This window comes from Bidens hawaiensis, unplaced genomic scaffold (assembly GCF_021521415.1).
Source record: "Bidens hawaiensis isolate Kalapana, Puna unplaced genomic scaffold, B.hawaiensis_p1.1 tig00032765_1, whole genome shotgun sequence".
Lineage (NCBI taxonomy): Eukaryota > Viridiplantae > Streptophyta > Magnoliopsida > Asterales > Asteraceae > Bidens > Bidens hawaiensis.
Window position 1 is genome coordinate 93,685 of NW_027495591.1, and position 20,567 is coordinate 114,251.

General features: G+C 36.1%; 2 protein-coding genes and 1 pseudogene across 2 annotated transcripts; all 3 read right to left on the reverse strand.

The window, feature by feature from the left end:
* Positions 1–572: 572 nt before the first annotated feature.
* Positions 573–1,891, reverse strand: LOC143584010 (LEAF RUST 10 DISEASE-RESISTANCE LOCUS RECEPTOR-LIKE PROTEIN KINASE-like 2.5 pseudogene; annotated as a pseudogene).
* A 9,066-nt stretch (positions 1,892–10,957) lies between these two features.
* Positions 10,958–11,839, reverse strand: LOC143584012 (wall-associated receptor kinase-like 14). Its single transcript, XM_077066167.1, has one exon. The coding sequence runs from the start codon at positions 11,837–11,839 to the stop codon at positions 10,958–10,960; it is 882 nt and encodes a 293-aa protein (XP_076922282.1).
* Positions 11,840–17,248: 5,409 nt separating this feature from the next.
* Positions 17,249–18,249, reverse strand: LOC143584013 (uncharacterized). The gene is made up of 5 exons (XM_077066168.1): positions 18,084–18,249; positions 17,915–17,998; positions 17,669–17,810; positions 17,536–17,569; positions 17,249–17,504 (listed from the first exon to the last, which is right to left on the reverse strand). Exons 1-5 carry the CDS (start codon positions 18,168–18,170, stop codon positions 17,249–17,251), a joined length of 603 nt encoding a protein of 200 aa, XP_076922283.1. The 5' UTR covers positions 18,171–18,249.
* Positions 18,250–20,567: the final 2,318 nt, after the last annotated feature.

A 20,567-nucleotide genomic window follows, 5' to 3' on the forward strand; every position in this document is an offset into this window, starting at 1 on the left:
CTAACTCGGTCGAGGAAAATATGTTGAAAGTTGAGACTGTCACATTTCTTAAGTTAGGCTTAGCGCCGGCTTATGGGTCAAAGTTTAGATTGTTAAAATTTAATATCGCAATATAATTAGTACTCTAAAATAAAATTAAAACATAATTTTAAACATTACTAAAACATAGTTAAAATGAGTAATCTGAGTTGGCATCTGGCTCATCTTTCCATGGGTTATGCCATAGACCATTCGAAGCGGTATCATGTTCGTCTTGCCATTAATCATGAGGCACACACTGATCATGCGATCGTGCTTTCATCTTTCGTTATATAATTACTAAATTACATAATTATGTGATTATTTAATTACTTAATTTTTTTAATTATTTATACTTAATTATTAAATAAAAAGTTAAAAAAGTATCGGTGATGTAGAAATAATAAGGTTGCATGTGGGAAGAACGAGTATGGTTGCATTAGGGATAAAATATTCATGTGAGAGGGATTGTAAAAAGCTAATATGAAATGCTGACTAAGCCCGTATTAGGAAGTGCGTTTATTAGCATTGCGATGGTTTTAATATTGTGGCTTGTTGCATGCACTATGTACTAAAAGTTAATTTCAATGGCACAATCTTTTACAGAAGCATTGAATTGGTCGACTTGTTTATGTTGGATCGTTCGAGCTCTTGATGAATCAATCCGACAGTGTTAATAATCCATCGAACCTAATAGATAACACGAGTACACAAGAAATATTATCATCAAATTGTCACCAAAATCATATTTTAAGCAAAGAACATATATTAATGATGCAATTAATCTGTAGGCGGAGAACTACATCCCTAGATGGAGAAGACAAATACGGTTTTGGCGGAATTTCTAATGACTGTGAGTCCCCTTCTAACATTTCCAGCACCTTTGTGATTGTTGGGCGGTTCAAGGGATTAGTTTGTATGCACCACAAGCCGACTATAACCATCTTCCTTGCCATCTCATTCTCTTCATCACTCACAACCCCATGCAGGCCGAGATGTTCTTCATCTAAGTCAAGTTTCTTATATATCCAATGCGGAAAGTATATCTCACTTGTATGATCAACTTCAACTTCAATATTTTTCCTCCGTCCAACCATTTCTAGAACCATCATTCCGTAACTATAAACATCTGATTTATGGGAGACTTGCCCAATATTCCTAGAAAATACTTCAGGAGCAATATATCCAGGGGTTCCTCTCATACGAGACATGGATATCATACTAGTTGATCTATCGGGAAATAGCTTAGAAAGCCCAAAGTCGGATATCTTAGGGCACATGTCTTGATCTAAAAGTATATTATGTGGCTTTATGTCAAGATGTAAGATCCGTGTGTTACAACCCTTATACAAGTATTCTAATCCTCGAGCAATGCCAATTGCAATCTGGTGCAACTTTTCCCACCCGAGTTGACTATTATGCAAAGAAGTTTGTCCACATATGAACTTCTCCAGGGAACCGTTAGGCATGAATTCATATATCAAAGCTCTACGATGACCCTCCGAACAAAATCCCACAAGACTGACAATATTAACATGGGAGTCCGGCCAACGCTTGCAACTTCATTAATGAAATCTTCACCGTTACCTTTTACTTCACTTAAAACCTTAACAGCTACTATGTTTTGGTTGCTTAGCACTCCTCTATACACAGAACCAAAACCGCCTTGGCCTAGTTTGATCTTAAAGTAGTCTGTCATCTTCTTGACTTGTGAATAAGAGTATCTTTTCGGAGCTAGAAATTCATGATTTTTAAGAAAAGTTTCTACATTGGCATTGTGCTTGGGTTTTCTTCTCCATTTGAATTTGCCTTTTAAGGACAAGATTATGATGATTACTATGATCACACCCCCTACACCAAGAGCTGGAACATTTTATAAATGTAAATCATATGTTAAACGTGAAATAGTGGGTTAAGGCAACAAAAAGGAACAAACATATGATAGATTACCCAAGGCAATAATCACCCATTGAGAATTTTTTCCTGTGTCACCACCATCTACAAGAAGAAACCATTAAAATACGAAAGTCACTATTACTATTACTAATAATAACAAATAACAACTTTGGTGTCGCAAAGCCACTATTGGGCCATTTTGTGACACCTTATTGGTTATCGCCATTTTGTTTTCTTTCCTTTTTTTTGGTCTTAGTATTCTAACGAGTGTAACAAAAATCTACTGGATGCCAGTGTTTTTTTTGGTTCTGATACAGTAACGAACGTGACGGAAACTGACCGAATTCGCATAAACTTATTACCTTGTTTTACTTCCGATACCGTAACAAACATATGAAAACCGCCTCCGTAATGAAAGTGATGGAAACCGGCAGAATTTGTGTAGACTCACCGCCTCAATGCTGGTGATCAACAACGCTTAGGTTTTACCAACGTTCGAGGTTTATCGACCGACTTTACCTCATTGATCCACCTCAATTTTAATACCTTTTTTTCTATTTATGGTTTTAGTTCCGGTCATAACGTTGGTAACCAAAACCAACCAAATTCACGTCGACTTATTGCCTCAATGCCCGGGACCGACAACGCTTGTGTTTGTTGGGTTCGTAGGCCTTGTTGGCCCGGTTTATTATATGAAGTCAAAAGAAGAGACGGGTGTGGGCGGTCGGGCCCAAGCCCGGCCCGGTTTAGATTTCTTGCATAATAATTTACTAACGCTAGTTCAGTCTCTATATAAACAACATTATGTACTTGTAATATTTGTCACTCAATAAAGATATACCTAGTTGCCACCCGTGGACGTAGGTCAGTTTAGACCGAACCACGTTAAATCCTCGTGTTCGTTTATTGCTTTCGTGTCGTGTTCGGTTTCGTGTGTGCGTTTAATCCTAACAAGTGGTATCTAGAGCTTAGGTTCGGATCACACGAAGAACACGTTGAACCAGCCGAGTCGCCGCCAAACCATCCAGCCGCCGCCACCCTACTGCGCTAGGGTTCCGCCGCTGCTACGGTTTTCCGATTGTCGTTAGGGTATACGCCGCCGCCGCTGTTTCGCCGCTGCTAAACCCAGCCCGACGATCACGACTAGGGTTCAGTCGAGCAACGCATCACCACCGCGTTCCGCCGCTATCAACCGCAGTTCGCCGCCACTTAGCAGATACGATTAGATCTGACGTGGAAGGCAGTGGGTTTCGATTTATTTGGTCCTGGGTGCTGTTCGCGAAGAAAATAGTGAAAAGATATGCTATTATTTTCTTGGGACTTGTGAGCCATGACATTCATGGAAAAGTGAAAGATTACTTCCTTTTCTTCCTTGTTATTCGTGGCAGAAGACCAAAGAGAAATAAGATTTTTTTTTTTTTTTTTTTCGTTTTGCTATTTGACCAAGATATAGAAACACATTTTTTGGTTAAGCAAGAACGAGTTAAGACAACAAATCAAGATCCTATTTTTTGTTGAAGAACAGTTGTCAAGTCAGAAGAAGCATTAAAGAAGCAGTGAACCAGTGTCAACCGCGCTTGACAGGTTTTATCGTTTCAGTTTAAAATTTCAGTTTCTGATTTTCAGTTCGATATTCCGCTGCGTATAAATAAGTTGATTGTTTAACAGAGTTCAGTAGAACAGTCGTTAAGTTCAGGCTCGTGCCATTGCGTGTTTGTCTGTGTTTTATCTAGTTTTTCGTTTTAGTCATTGTCATGGCAGAAGACGGAAAGGTTTCGATACAGAAGTTTGACGGATAGAAGTTCGGTTGGTGGAAGATGCAGATTGAGGCACTACTTTGTCAGAAAGACTTGGATGTAGTGTTTGAGGATGAAAAACCAAAAAAGTTGTCAGAAGCAGATTGGAAGAAGTTAGACAAGAAAGCTAGGGCTTGTATTACATTGTCGTTGTCGGAAGATGTGGCGTTTAACATCATGAAAGAAACCACAGCCCGTGGTATGATGGACGCACTATCCAACATGTATGAGAAGCCTTCGGCAGCGAATAAAGTCTATCTTATCCAAGAGCTAGTGACAACAAGAATGAAAGAGGGTGGGTCAGTTACAACTCATATCAATAATCTTAATTCGATCTTGTCCCGCTTAGTGTCAGTTGACATTAAGTTTGATGATGAAGTTCAAGGCCTCTTGTTATTATCCTCTTTGCCCGACAGTTGGTCGCAAACAGTGACTGCAGTTTGTAGTTCGTCTACAAATATTACTTTCGATTCTGGGAGAAGATTCAAGACGCAGAAGTTCAGGTGAATCATCAGGCAATATGCTAGTCACAGAAGGTAGAGGTAGGGGAAAACAGCGAGGCAGTGGGAGCAGGAAGAGGAGTCAGTCTAAGACTCGTAAGGATATTGAATGTTGGGGTTGTAAAGAGAAATGACACTTCAGGAATCAGTGTCCGAATGGTAAGAAAGAGGTGAACGTTACAAAAGACGACACATATGACGGGGTCAGTAGTGATGAGGCTTTGGTTTGTAGTGTTGAGAGTAGTGTTGATGCTTGGGTGATGGATTCTGGTGCATCGTTTCATGCCACTCACTGTAGTGAAACGATGAAGAATCTTAAATTTGGGGATTTTGGAAAGGTTCGACTAGCGAATGATGATATTTTAGAGGTTACGGGTATGGGAGACGTTGATTTGATAACTTCAGCCGGTACTTCTTGGATTTTGAAAGACGTGAGGGTTATTCCAAGTTTGAAGAAACGTTTGATTTCAGTTGGGCAGTTGGATGACCAGGGGCACGATGTTAAGTTCGGGAATGGGCAGTGGAAAGTAGTCAAAGGGAATCTCGTGGTTGCTCGTGGCAAGAAAATGGGTTCGTTGTATATGGTCGATATGTCACCGGAAGGAGTGGATCCAGTTTTGGTGACAAAGTCCGGTTCACAGAATCTCGTGGGCAGAAGAAGGTTCGTTTTGCAAGTAACAAACCCAGAGCCAAAGTGAAGATTCAGGATGAACGAGCTAGGAAGGTTAAATCAGTTGGGGGACATCGTGACAGTGGGAGCACAGGTCGTGTTTCAGTTCCAGTCCCAGGTCGACAGTGGATTAAGAAAACCAGTATTCCAGCTGTAAAAGTCTCTCCAATGAATTACTTGCTGAATATGGAGAGTGTTTGTTCTCAGGTTATCTCAGGATCCGGTAGTTCGTTACAGTGGGAGCCGGTAGGGACAGAGAATGGGTCAGGGGCAGTTTCAGCCATGACTGACGTGTTGGAGCTCCGGGGAGCTTCAACGGGCCTTCAGGTTAATTGATGAGAAGGCGGTGGCAACTAGAAGAAGTTTAATGTTCAGATTACAGAAGTACAATCAGGAGTGCAGACGAGAGTACTCAAGGCCTCCGAGTGGGAGATTGTTGGGTTCGTAGGCCTTGTTGGCCCGGTTTATTATATGAAGTCAAAAGAGGAGACGGGTGTGGGCGGTCGGGCCCAAGCCCGGCCCGGTTTAGATTTCTTGCATAATAATTTACTAACCCTAGTTCAGTCTCTATATAAACAACATTATGTACTTGTAATATTTGTCACTCAATAAAGATATACCTAGTTGCCACCCGTGGACGTAGGTCAGTTTAGACCGAACCACGTTAAATCCTCGTGTTCGTTTATTGCTTTCGTGTCGTGTTCGGTTTCGTGTGTGCGTTTAATCCTAACAGTGTTTTACCACCGCCTGATTTTACCGACTTGCCCCGTCGCAACGCGCTGTGTAAAACGCTAGTTAAAAATATATAAAATGAAATCTAGGTATGCGTTTTTATCGGTGACGGTCAGCTGTTTATTTCGTTTGAGGCATTGAGTGAAGGGTAGAAAAAATTAATCAAAAATTTTGGTTCCAATGCGTTCTCTATTCTTGTCTATTTCTTTGGGAGACTAGCCATCTCGAATCGACTTTATAACCACTAGCCGCCTAATATGAATTTTTCGTTGAATGGCATTACATACTCTCCAAACCATACGACGTATTCTTTACATGCAAATGTGATGTTAAATCCACCATTTGAGCAAATACGAAGTTAGCAACTTTGTTGGAATTGGTGTCTCGAAAATAAGTGCCTATGTTTCAGCATTTGCGAGGAATAGGGGGTCCATTTGCCCACGTTACAATCATGAAGTCCATACGAGTCAACTCTTGGACTTATAAGGATGTATGCTATGGTGGGGGGTTTCGAAGCCCCTCCACAGTGTCACGTCAGCACCACGTGGGCACTGGGGGCATCGAAGCCCCAGGGCATAATGCCCCTCTATGGTGAGGGGGGCTTCGAAGCCCAACCTTTTTTCAGTTTTTTTTTTCATAAAACAAAAAAACCAATACGATAATATATAATACAATAATAAAAAAATACAATAATACTAAAATACAAAATAAATTAAATATGAAAAATCGCTTCATCATCTGAATCCAAATTGGAAATATCGTCGATATCGGGCTAGAAGTCGGGTGTCGAAGATGAGTCGGAAGACATATTTGTGGAGAAAGTTTTAAAAAGTTTAAGTAGGAGAATGGGATGTAATAATGGTAATAAATCCGTTGGGGGGGGACCCCACCTTCACCGCGCCGGCCGTCCCCTTCACGCCAAACCCATCCGCGCCCCGCTCCACCGCGCCCCCCGGCGATGTTCCCTCCTCCACGGCGCCCATAGCGTCTAGTCTAAGTGACCGCACTCGCTAAAACATATGTCAGTTGTTGGGTTATGGAGGCTCAATTGGTGTTGGGTCGGTTCATTTTAGAAGACTAAATCGATGGCAGTTAATTAAAGAGACGGATAATTTATATTAGGCCCGTTATTGTTTTCTTGGGGAACAAGTTGTTAACCCTAATCTTGTAATTATAAATAGACATCGTGTACTTGTAATTCCTCAAAACGAGTGAGGCAGAGAGCAATAATAAAGTATCCTGGTTGCAGCCTGTGGACGTAGGTCAGCCTACCGAACCACGTAAATCTCGCGAATTCATCTTCGTTTATTATTTCTCTTGCAGTATTATTGTGTTTGTGTGTGTGTTGCAATACCCGAATCCCTAACATCAGTAACACCCAAATGACTTTTACAACTTAATATGGCTAAAACAACTTATCAACAAAAGACAGAGACCGTTAGAGGCCAATTGTCGTACTTATCATGTAAGATATGCTACTAACACCGAAATCACTTGTTAACAAGACCCATTAAGGCCTATTAGTGAACTTAACTTCTAACATATCACAATAACACCAAAATGACTTCTTATGACTAGAATATGATGCTGATCAACAACATATTGGCAGATCGACGTGTTGTTGTATTTGTTATCAACTTACAAGTAAAACTTTTAATACCTAAAACCAATCTCTCTCTCTCTCTCTCTCTCTCTCTCACATCAGACCCTTCTTTAAGATCATGTGTAGTGGATGGAGCCCCTACAGAGGCGTTCTGCTCCATTGTCACCATAGGAGTAATAGCTAAAATGAGTGTAGTGGATAGAACCCATTCAAATCATTACCATATTATTATTTTTTTATTATATTTTACCAAAAAAAAATAAACAAACCCACCAATCACATTCAACCATTTCCACCCACCCGGCACTGTGTGAAAAGCGCCCCCCCCCCCCCCCCCAATGGATCCATAGCGCCCCGGGGGTGGTGTTCCCGGCGCTATGGGGCGCGGCCCCACTACAGGTGGTCTAACGGGGACACCTCCGCACTCCATTCATCGTTCACACTTGAGAGGTAATTAACTCCCAGATTTTGTTCTTGCAAAGAAGTGTGGTTTCGAGCTAATTAATTCCAAGTAATGATTTGGTTAATTTATACTTTTATAGTAAGTTTGTGTTTGTAGATTATTCTTTAAGTGGTGAACCACCAAATCGTTGTCTCACGAGTGGTTTGTTTTCTTACGTGTGACTTTCGCATGGTAGTGGCCATTCCTAACACAAACATATTAATTGGCAGATTCAAATTTCCATTTGATCTTGATAGCTTACAAACTGTTAAAACTTGGAACTAATCAAGAAATCTATGTAATTTAGGAATCAAAATTAGAATGTCTAAATATATAGGTTTAAAAAATCAGACTAGAAGATCAAATTAGAAGGATAAAAAGCTGGTTTTAGGACCCGACGTTTTACAGTGGCTACTCGCCTGTGAGGTAGTTAAAAATAGTTATTTGATCGTCATAGTCATGAGCACAACCACATGTTTTCCTAACCAATCATATTCATTCATCTATTTTATTGTATCAAAATAATATTAAATAATAGTTGTTTTTGTTAGTTAAACCGTTACTTTCCATATATGTGACCGAGTTTTTGACCAAACGCCACGACTGACACAAAACTACCACAAAAAAAGGTTTAGGAGAATAGCGAAAATGAGTATTTCTCAATCATAAAAATAAATGGGACATTAGTGAACTGTTTTATTTAGTAAATAAATATGAACTTATTGTTTATTTAATTAACTAAGCATATGATAGATCGAGAATATAAATATGAGAGCGCGTGACATAAGTGATGTTCTTTTGTATTATACACGTACTAGCTTTAGAGCCATTGTCACATACGTGATGATTACAAATTATAAAATAAAGCAAATAATTACATAACGTATATGAAAAAATGTATTACATCTATGTTTGTATCTATACTACGTGTACATAAATTAATTTTATTTATATCACAAAACGATTTTTTTAAATGAACTTAATAAAAAAATGCGCATGCAGAAACTTACCCGATAACGCTCTTTCTATTAAAATTTCATTCTCAGTGTCATTTATGTATAATTGAAAAAATTTTGATTATTAGCCAATTGCGGGAATAAGATTTCTCGTACATAGTAGTTCTAACCACTCAGCCTAAATGCAGAATAAGTGTTACCTTATGGATATATTTATTAATTTACCACTCATCGAAGGATCATCATCATCATCATCGTACTCAGTACATCCCACCAATAGCAATGCTATGGTAGGGTCTGAGGAGGGTAAGATGTAGACAGCCTTACCTCTATTCCATAGGGATAGAGAGGCTGCTTCCGGTGAGACCCCCGGCTCGATAGTAGTTTTGAATCAAGCCTTGGACATAAGACACATAACACTCAATCATCGGGACACCGGCTGATTGGTGCATGTGCCCTTGTCTTTCGGCTATCAACGCCACCACATGATGTCTGATTAACCTTCCGCCACTTTTAACGTTATTTTCACGTGATTAGTAAAATAACGTCAAAATTAGTGCAATTTTACTTTTGCCCACCCAAGGGTTCACACATATATACACATTATATGTGCGCACCGCAAGCAGGGCGTCACTCATCGAAGGATAGGAGAACATTAAATTGTAACGACGGATGTTCTTCAAGAACTATGTATTTCTGAGTTACATCATGAAAAAGATTTTGATAAGTTTTCAGATGGCTTCTCGACTTTGTCATAATGACAACATAAAAAGTAATATGTTAACCTATTAAATTTTGAGAATATTTTGCTTCATTTGAGTATAATTTCGTATGACATGATTCTCATACAACGTTCTGATCACAATTGAAGAAAAAGTTAATGATTACACAAATATTATAAATTTGACAAAAGTTAGAAGTATTGATAGGTTTGGGGAGGTATGTCAAAAGTGTTCGCAATATTTTCTTATATTTTAATAATCGAAAAATAGTCAACTTGCCAAATTCCGAACTTTTTGATTATTTCAAAAAATGCCCTTGAAAATAATTTTGAAACCCGAATCATGTTTAAGATTTTAACTTTCACCCGTTTGACATTTTCAAGCCAACACTTTGAACCCGTAACAAATTTGATAGATATATTTATTTGCATTATTAAACTTTTAAAAATACTAAGATTTTCCATTTTTGACCCGTAACAAATTTTGATCTAAATGTAGTTAACTTGTATCAAACAATCTATTTATCAACTTTTGACCCATAAAAATCAAATTTAAGTTCCACAAAAAACTAGAAACAATCTTTGATAAAAAAAACTAATAAATTAAATATGATAAACTTTGTTATGTTTGAAAGTGATTGGTATATATATACACCATCTATCCCCCACTTGTTGCCTAATGGTAAGAGGCTTGGGTTCTCCAGTGGAGACTCAAGTTCTAATCCCACTTGTATCATATTTGATTGGATATTGGCGATGATAGATTTGAGCTAGGCCTTGTGCAAAGGTTGTCAGTTCAAATCCTGAGCCCACTCGGGTTTTCGTCCCACCGTGTGTTACGCCAGAGAGTTATACTCTTGTGTTGGCACCATGGCTGTCAAGTGGCAGTCGGCGGTATGGTTTCCCGGGGGAACGTCCAAGCCAAACTCTGAAGCCAGCATAGGCCCGGTTAAGACAACATAGTCTGACCAGAGTGGGGCATTGGGACTCTCCAAATTTGGAGGGTGCGATAGCCTAAATATATAAGAAAGTCGCCGTTCTAAAAAATATGTATACCATCTTTACATTTTAACATATATATATATATAGTTACTAAATTAACCGAAAATTAAATGGATAGAGTTAAAACGTATATTTATAATTGATAAATTTATATGAAAATTTACAATTATAATAATATTAGTAATAATAATAATAGATAAATTGTTTGATTTTAAAAAAAATGGATCGACTTTTAAGGATATATTTATAATTTAATGATTAAAAAAATTACTTTGTAAAATGAAAGCATATTCGGCTTTTGTTTTTATTTATAATCTTCTATAATATACATAGTATAATATGTTAATGATAACATTTGAAATTATATTCTTTTCAATCTTTGACAAACATGATTTGTTGTTGATTTTTGGATTTCACCAAGTATTTTGGAATATATAGTAAAATAATATGTTAATATTTATTGTTATAAAAATGTATAGATATAATATAAATAGAGTATAAAAAGAAAGTGAATAATTAATGGTCTAGTACGTATATTAGGGTTAATTAAGATATTAGTTTTGAAGGGAAAAGAATTGTAAAAAATAAACCAAAAAATGATAAGTGTCCACAATTATTTTACTAACCTCGTCGACAACCATCTCCGTTAATGAACCCATCTCCGTCGTATCCTTCACTACAGTTGCACCGGTACCCAATCGTCTGATTCGCTTTCGTCACATTCCGGCAACTGGCATTCTGATCGCAACTACAATTCCCACGAACCCACCAACTCAACTCCAGAGACCGAAACTCCAACTGCGGTGGCATGCTAGTCAATATGCTCCCGTTCATATCAACATTGATCGAGGAGAACAAGATCTGACAATTTGCTTGTTCTAGTGATGTCAAATTCATTAACTCTTCGTTATTCGAAACGTCCTCCGAATAACAAGAAATAGTACTGTTGTCAACAGTACTGTTATTATTACCATTACTACTACTATTAGTACTATTCGTGATACTGGTATTATTAAAACTATCAGTATTATTAATACCGATAATAGTAATCCTATCAGTATTAGTATTACTAATGCGGGTAATATTAATACCAGTATCACACTGTTGCAAGCTGAAACTATTCTGAAATAGACTAGTCGACATCGCGCAGTCGTTCAACGTGGAGCTACACTTTTCCAACAACAACCCGTTACGCGAACTCATCGCGTAATTCTGGGTGCCGAACACTCCTACTTCTTCGTACAGGCGGTCGCATTTTGCTGGAAGAATAATAAGTATTTGATCTTTAGTAATATTCTGAACGGAATACCCTCCGATACGGATATCTCCCGCAGCTGAGCAATCCAGTTGGATTTCACAGCTGTCGGAGAATCCGAACGGGTAGGGTACCGCGTTTGCTCGACCTGGGCAAACGCGAGTACAGTTAGCTTGAGCAGATGTTGATGATGGGGATGTGATAATTATTATAAGGATCACAAAAGAGATGTGGATATGAAGAATCATATCGGAGTATTTTTTTTAAATTCAGTTGTTGCTGAACTTAAGTTTACAAGGGAGATTTGAGAGAGGACGCCCTTATGGACCTGACAATAATAATATCCGTGCATCTTTGCAAGGAAGGGGACCGCTCATAGATTTTTCAAACCAGCTAGGTGCCCGCACGATGCAGTGAAGTATGTACGAAAACATGGCATCGAACGCGTAACCGGTGTTATTATTTCAGTAAGTGCATGACTTCACAAAGTACACGCGTAATATGGCGATAGTATGCTCATAATGTAGCATTGGAAGCTTAACCGGTGTTAGTAAGCACGTCACAAAGATTGTACGCGAGTAATCAAGTGTCGGTGCACACGTAACGCTGCATTAAACACGTCTTGACCTGCAACACGTTCCGCATGACATTGTTCTAACACGAAATCCGTTCTGAGTTGACCCATTTCGACCCGAACCCATCCCGACCCATTCCATCCTTAACCTTTTTTGTATCGACTCATTCCAACCTTAACCTTTTAGACCTATGACCCGAACGGCCGAACCCACCCAACCCGTTTGCCGGCCCTTAATGGTAATCACGTAACACATTAAGTTTTTAAAATGAAAAAATATAGCAATATCATACTCAATTTAAAGAGAATAAAATGCTTGTTGTTATGGTATAATGTTTTTTTTATAAAATATTAACATGTGAAAAAGTTATAAACATTTAAACGACGTGGGGGTAGTTGGTTTAAAATAAGGGGTATATATGTAACTATTTTATAAATTAACATGTGATTAAAGTTAAAGGACCAAACTTGTAATTATTTTTAAAAAAAATAATATTAAATGTACATGACTTTTTATTTTGCTAAAAGACAAAATTGTAAAAAGACAAAAGTGTCCCTAAAATGTCTTAATCATATGCATTATGCTTTGTAATTGAAGCAACAAGTTTGGTACCTCTTATAAATTAAGAAGTCCCTCACTCATGCTTTATATATAGTCTAGATATAGATAATTATTTCTTTTTTCAAATAATTTTCCATGCGTCATTTGCTATTCAACATTTATTTCTTTGAAATTGTAAGGAAAGACCAGGGGTTTTCGATATACGAATCTGATTTTTAAAAGAGGTTTTTTTAGACCATGTGTATCGTGTAGTGAGAGAGTTAGGGGTAAAGTTACGGCTCATAACTCTCTTTTACACCACCCCGTCAAAGTTATGGATGTCAGAAGGGTGGTGTTTTGTGAGCGATGGAGAAAGAAAGTGGTAATGATTACGTGAGAGTTATGAGATTTTTATCACTACACCACTTTTTACAAAAATCTCAAACTACAGACTCTCCAATATCATTAAACGCCAAGGATGGAAAGTTATGACTATGGATAGTCTTTATAATCTAATTTCCAACAACAATTACCCTAATATATAAATTCTATAAATGTTTAAAATCTAAATTCCAAGTGACCTAATTAGACGCTATTTATTTATTTAATTCCTTGCTTCTCATGTTGTCGCTATTAATTGTTAGTGGCAAATCTAAAAGAAAATTTCAGAGGTGTTCAAAAACATTTTCTAGACCTTCGGGTCTCATAATATTTGCTTAGGGTATGTATCTGAATGCATAAATGCTACTAATTTTGCACTTGGCCAAAGTTGAAGGTATCTTGACATTCTCTGGAAACACCCCTAGATCTGCTTTGGCTATCGCTAGTTACTACAAGTATACAATAAAGCTTCAAAATAGATCGTTTTAGTTAATATTCATTGTATTTTCATCAATCGCTATCAACTTGTAATATGGATATTAATTGCTATCAACTTGTAATGTGGATATTAATACATTAGATGCCGACACATTGATTGGGTTTATTTGTTTTATCAATGTTTTAAAAACCGATTTTTTTACTCATATCGGGTTGGGCTAAAAAATGGTATAACCGGTTGAACCGGTTTATACCGAAAGGTTCAACCGGATTGAGTAATTTACCTTGTAATTTCATATAAATATAACTTTCACTCAAAAAATAGCACAAAAGTATATGATTCCATTTTAAAAGTTAATCCGTAATAAAAAATAATACAAAAACACTTGATTTTCAAAAAAATAAGCCAAAAGTTTATTCATTTCAATGTTAATCGCTAGGTTAAAAGTAATTTTTAGAAAATAGGGACCGCAAAATATCAAAAATCTCTTCGACTTAAAACCGGTTTTCCGGTTTAAACAGGTATTTTAGAGAAAACCGTCGGTTCGATGTTCTAGCAAACCATCCAAAAATACCGGGCACAAAATACGGGCCTGATATGCGAAACCCGATATTACTGGTTCAACCGGCCGGTACGAACCGGTTTTTAAAACACTGTGTTTTATAGTCTTATTTTTTTTTAAATATAAAATATTCAAGTTTGCCGTAGTTTGAAAATATAAAAAGAAGAGTTAAGTGTCATTTTGGTACCTGTGGTTTGACCAACTATGCAACTTTAGTACCTATACTTTATTTTATGCAAATAACTACCCCAGCTTCAAAAAACTTGCATTTTTAGTACTTTTTTAACTCCGTCTATTTTATCAGTTAAGTCAAGGGTACTTTGGTAATTTTATAATTTTCTTAAATTTTTTCTTTTCGTTTAAATGCCTTCCCCCCTTTTAAATGCCAGCGACATTCACCCCCACCGGAAGTCCACTGCCGGAAACTACTTCAACTCGTCAGCGAACGCACCAGGTTTGCCGGAAATGTTCGTCAATCTGGTGGCGCCAATCTGGTGATTCAATTGTCGGATACTGTGTCGGATATTGTCGGATACTGTCAATTGAACCACCATGGTCGTTCTTCTCCACCATTGTCAGATACTGTGTCGGATAACAGGTTTGTCGCCGCCGCTGCTACTGGTTCAATTGGTGGTGATGACGATGACGATGATGATGGCGGCTAGGGTTCCGCCAAAGTATCCGACAACAGTAGAGAAGAACAAGCAGCGACGGATTAGGCCTCTGATGGTTCAGTACAAAGCGACAACGACGATGGAGTTCATGAACATTTCCGGCAAACCTGGTGCGTTCGCTGACGAGCTGAAGTAGTTTCCAGCAGTTGACTTCCGGTGGGGGTGAATGTCGCTGGCATTTAAAAGGGGGGAAGGCATTTAAAAGAAAAAAAAATTAAGAAAATTATAAAATTACCAAAGTACCATTGACTTAACTGATAAAATAGACGGAGTTAAAAAAAATACTAAAAATGCAAGTTTTTTTAAGCTGGGGTAGTCATTTGCATAAAATAAAGTATATGTATAAAAGTTGCATAGTTGGTCAAACCACAGGTACCAAAATGGCACTTAACTCTAAAAAGAAATAACTAGTTTTTTTAGGTTGGATTTGAATAGAATCAATTCGAATTCAATTCGAATTGCATGCGAATTCACATTTCGTTGGAAGAATAACCAGTATGTGATCTTTAGTAATATTCTGAGGAATATTATGAACGGTATACTCTTAGATACGGATATCTCCGGCGGCTATGCCATTGCCAACACGTTTGTAAATGCCAACATGTCGTCTTTTTGCCTGGTTTAGTTAAGCACTTATGCGTTTTGATGTATCTTTTGATGATAATGTGATAGTAAGTCGATTCGAGATGGATAATCTCCCAAATATTGATATACCCTTTGAGCAGGTTAGACCCTAAGAAACATTAAAGAAAGAGACAATAAAATCTTGCTAATTTTCTTCTTATGTCCAACATTAAACAAACTTTGCCTATTTATAGGCTATAAACAAATAACTGAATAAAAACTACATGCCCACTTTTCTACCTAATACTCTAGTAACTAATATGCATAAACATGAATTAAAGGCAATAAGATAAAACATGCAGAGAACTACAGCCCAAGTTGTAGATCATTGATATGTATTGTTGGATTGTATGGCATCTTGGCATCGTGGATACGTATCGTAATGAAAGTTTTTTATATTGGTCTTTCAAAACCATATTGAAAAGATAGGAAATGATTGGCTCCAAATGGGCCGGTCAATTTATCTATACTATATATAAAGCATGAGTGTAGGACCTCTTAAAATCATCAAACTTATTGTTTTAAATACCAATTATAATGCATAAAATTAAGACATTTTATTTTGTCTTTTGACAATTTTGTCTTTAGCAAAATAATGTATGGTTGGTTTTAATTTATTAAAAAATAATTACAAGTTTGATCCTTTAACTTTAATCATATTTTATTAATTTATAGAATAGTTACATATATACCCCTTATTTTAAACCAACTACCTCCACGATGTTTAAACGTTTATAACTTTTTCACACATTAATATTTTTTAACAAACATTATACCATAAAAACGAGTATTTTATTCTCTTTAATTTGGGTATGGTATTGCTATATTTTTTTCATTTTAAAAATATAACATGTTACGTGATTACCATTATGGACAAGCAAACGGGTTGGGCGGGTTTCTGTTGTTCGGGTCATGGGTCTAGAAGGTTAAGGATGGAATGGGTTTCTGATGTTCGGGTCATGGGTCTAAAAAAGGTTAAGTTGGTTTAGGTCGGGTCAGGACGGGTTCGGGTTAAAAGGGGTCAAGTCAGAACGAATTCGAGTTAGAACAGTGTCAGGCGGAATGGGTTGCGGGTCAAGACGCTTTCAATGTAGCGTACGTGCGCACCGACACCTGATTACGCGCGTACAATCGGTGTGACGTGCTTACTAACACCAGTGACGCTTCCTATGCCGCATTGCAAGCATACTGTCGTTAGGTTACGCACATACTATTGTAAAATCACGCACGTACTGAAACGGTAACACCGTTATGCGTTTGATGTCATGTTTGTGTGCATACCCCGTCGTATTACGCAGGCACCCAGCTAGTTTTTTTAAAATAGCAAATATGAACGACCATCTCGTCCACTCAATTCATTAATATTTCAATTCAATTCAATTCAATTCATAGGTTAATTTGTACCTTTTGTAATGTCGTTTACATATAAATCCAAAGAAGTTGAGTGCGGTCCATTTTGATATCTTTCTTGAGTCAAACTGATATTGCGGTCTATAAAAATATTGATGTTATTTATAATTTAAATTGAAAATGAATACTGTTTTTACATTTAATTACTGTCTGGAATGTACACAAACAAGAAAGCTTGTTCGTTTGCTACGTTAAGATTAAATAGTACGGGTGTCTTAAACCTTAATGCATGAAGCCCGGGCATCCAAGACAGTTTGATTTGACATCTTGTAAGTAGTTTGATTCGAATCCCGTACGTTTTGAGGTGTATATACTACCATTATGTTTTATGAATCATCTAAATTCTACACAGTATCTCAACCAGCAGTAAATAGTAAATACTTCCATATTTCCACATCTATTTTTGGCCTAAACCATTTTATACATAATATATACAAAACAAGCTATCATGCTCAATTATCATCATTTTTGTCAAGAAAACTCAACACAAATCCACTAACTATACGTCTAGCAACGGGATTAGGAATCGAACGACATAACCTACCATCAACATATGCAACTAAACCCGCAAACACAAACCGTCCAACACCCCATTTCCAAACAGAAACCTTACTCTCCTGTTTTACAACCGTTTTTTCACCACCAAACTTAAACTTATTATCCCGTTTAATTTTAGAACTCAAACCACCCGCCTGCTTTCTCAGCCACCTGATTGCAAAGTTTACAAATAGGTGCTCACATAAAGTCAAAACGGTTGGAACAATTCTCCATTCCTGCAAGAACCACTAAACCATCAAATCGGATGTAATAATAATAATAATAATAATAATAATAATAATAATATATAAATAAAATATAAAGTTTATGTAAACTTGCATTTTGTGATCGAAGATGGCGTAACGAATAAGATGAAGTCTCTCCGGTTAATAATCCCTTGCTTACAAGAAAGCCTTTTACATGGTCCATAATTTCATCTATAAGTACACTGTTTGGTGGTAGATTCTTCAGTACAACCTACAAACATCATTAAATTCAAACAAGGTTGTTGAAAGTTCATCAAACCTAAGATAACTATGATGTAAAATAACAGGTGCCAGGTGGCATTGGTACAAGTGTACCTGGTCATCAATCACTCTCACTCTGAGATATTCATGCTTATACATTGTATCCAACATAGCTTGCAAATATGCTTCTATATATAACTGTGAAATTCAATAAAATATATTAAGGTAAAAAAATAGCTTATTTAGAGAAAGCACAAACAAATATGCAAATTATATAGATTACCTCATCAATGCCCGGATTACGATCGAGTTTAATTTTTCTATCGGGTCCACCTTCTGTGAAAGCACTCCCCAGCACAGATGGCTCCATTGCTAATTTTAGAATTCCTTGTTGAAAACCATTAAACTGGAAAAAGAAACATCTTGTAATATTTTCATAACCACAAAGATTTATATTATATATATATAGGATTTGGTTCATTTCATAAGTGTATTTAGAGCGAGAAGTGCGAGAAATAAATCCAACCAATCATATTTTTTCTTTTATATTTATTGTTTATTTAATATCAAGATATACATAAGGACATAATAGTAAAATGTGTATTTTTATATATGGTAAGACATAAATTTAATATATGTTAAGAGCTAGTTTTCCAGGGAGGTTACATACATTTGATTTTTAATTATTTTATCATTTTTTTTTTTCAAAACGTCTATTATTGTGGTCTCCTTTGACCATAATTAATCTGTGTGTTTTTCCATTTTTTCAAGAATTCGTAGCAAACTATTTTTTTGTTTTAAATTGTTTTTATATTTTAATCTATGATTTATTCATTTGTCATTTTCATGTTTATACCGAATTCATAATACCACCTACACAGTACATAAATAAACCTACATACGATAAAATTCCTACACAACTACACACAAATGAACCTACACACGATAACAATCCCTACACACGATAACCATCCCTACATAAATGACCCTACATCACAAATGAGTTTCATACACAGTTTCATAGCTACTACCTACACAACTACATAGTTACTACCTTTTCAAAACGTCCATTATCGTGGTCGCCTTTGACCACAATTAATCTGTGTGTTTTTCCATTTTTTCAAGAATTCGTAGCAAACTATTTTTTTGTTTTAAATTGTTTTTTATATTTTAATATATGATTTATTCATTTGTCATTTTCATGTTTATACCGAATTCATAATACCATCTACACAGTACATAAATAAACCTACATACGATAAAATCCCTACACAACTACACACAAATGAACCTACACACGATAACAATCCCTACACATGATAACCATCCCTACATAAATGACCCTACATCACAAATGAGTTTCATACACAGTTTCATAGCTACTACCTACACAACTACATAGTTACTACCTTACACACAAATTATAATCCCACATAATACTTAATTAAAACCAATATATGTACTCCACAATAATCATGACATCCTACATAAAGGGTAAGTTTCATACCCAGGTGTCCTATGTAGGTTACATACACCAATATCTTAAATACCTACATTGTATTGTAGAAGATACCCGTACACAGTCGTAAAGTTGTAGTTAAATAGGTTTACATGCACAAATAAACTAAAGCATGCACGTGTATATAAAAACATAAATCATACTCTATATATCATATTTTAACGGATATAACGCATACTAACAGTACTATATAATATAATCAAACATAGTGTTAAGTAATGACATATATACTAAAAAATAAAATTTTGGATTCCATAATTCCAAATAGATGAAATTAAGTATATGAATTATAGTTCTATACAAATATAGTCTGTGATCTTTAAGAAGTAAGACAACACTATAATCTGGTTTACTTTTTACCCAAATAAAGTGAGGAATAGATTATATACTCACTTTTTCAACCTCGATCATAATACAAAATTAATTTAACCTACTTTTTGCAGCACATGTGCTTTTACAAAAAATATACGAGAGGGATTTGTTTCAAGTTTCAACTACAATGCAATCTTAAACCCTTCATTATGATTGAGGCTATAATTTGGGGATTTAAATGTGAGGTGGACGTTTTTTTAAACGATGATAAACCAAATATACTAATATACCCTTATGGTATTAAATTTCATTAAAATGGTGAAACTAATATTAGAAGATGTCATTTTGAGTAATGACCATTGATCAAACAAAATCAATGGATGTGATTCACTTCTCACACTTCTCACTATAATATCACTTCTCGCATGAACCATCCCCATATATATATATATATTAAAAACCAGCATTTCCTTCTCTCACTTAATTTACTATTAATCAAACTATTAATTCTCAACCACTCATTTTTTCATACTATCAGTTTTCAACCATTGTTATAATAATAAAATATCAATACTAACACATTTATGCGCGTAAGTGTTATTATATTCGTGTTATATTAGATTCAACATATAGACGTGTTTAATATTTATGCATGCAAGTGTTATTAATATTAATACATCATACGCATTCGTATTATCCTTTTTATCAAATTAAGTTACATAACTATTGAAATGTTATAACTTATATAACTATATGTTCAGATATAACTATTGTTTTTAACACATAATATTAAAGCCTACATCATGCTCCTTGATTTTAATGTAATACCTAAATATCACAAATATAAAATGATGTTTGTAACCGAACACAATTTACACCGCCACAACGCGCGAGAAACATTGCTAGTTATAAATGAAAAAGAAATTTACCATTCCA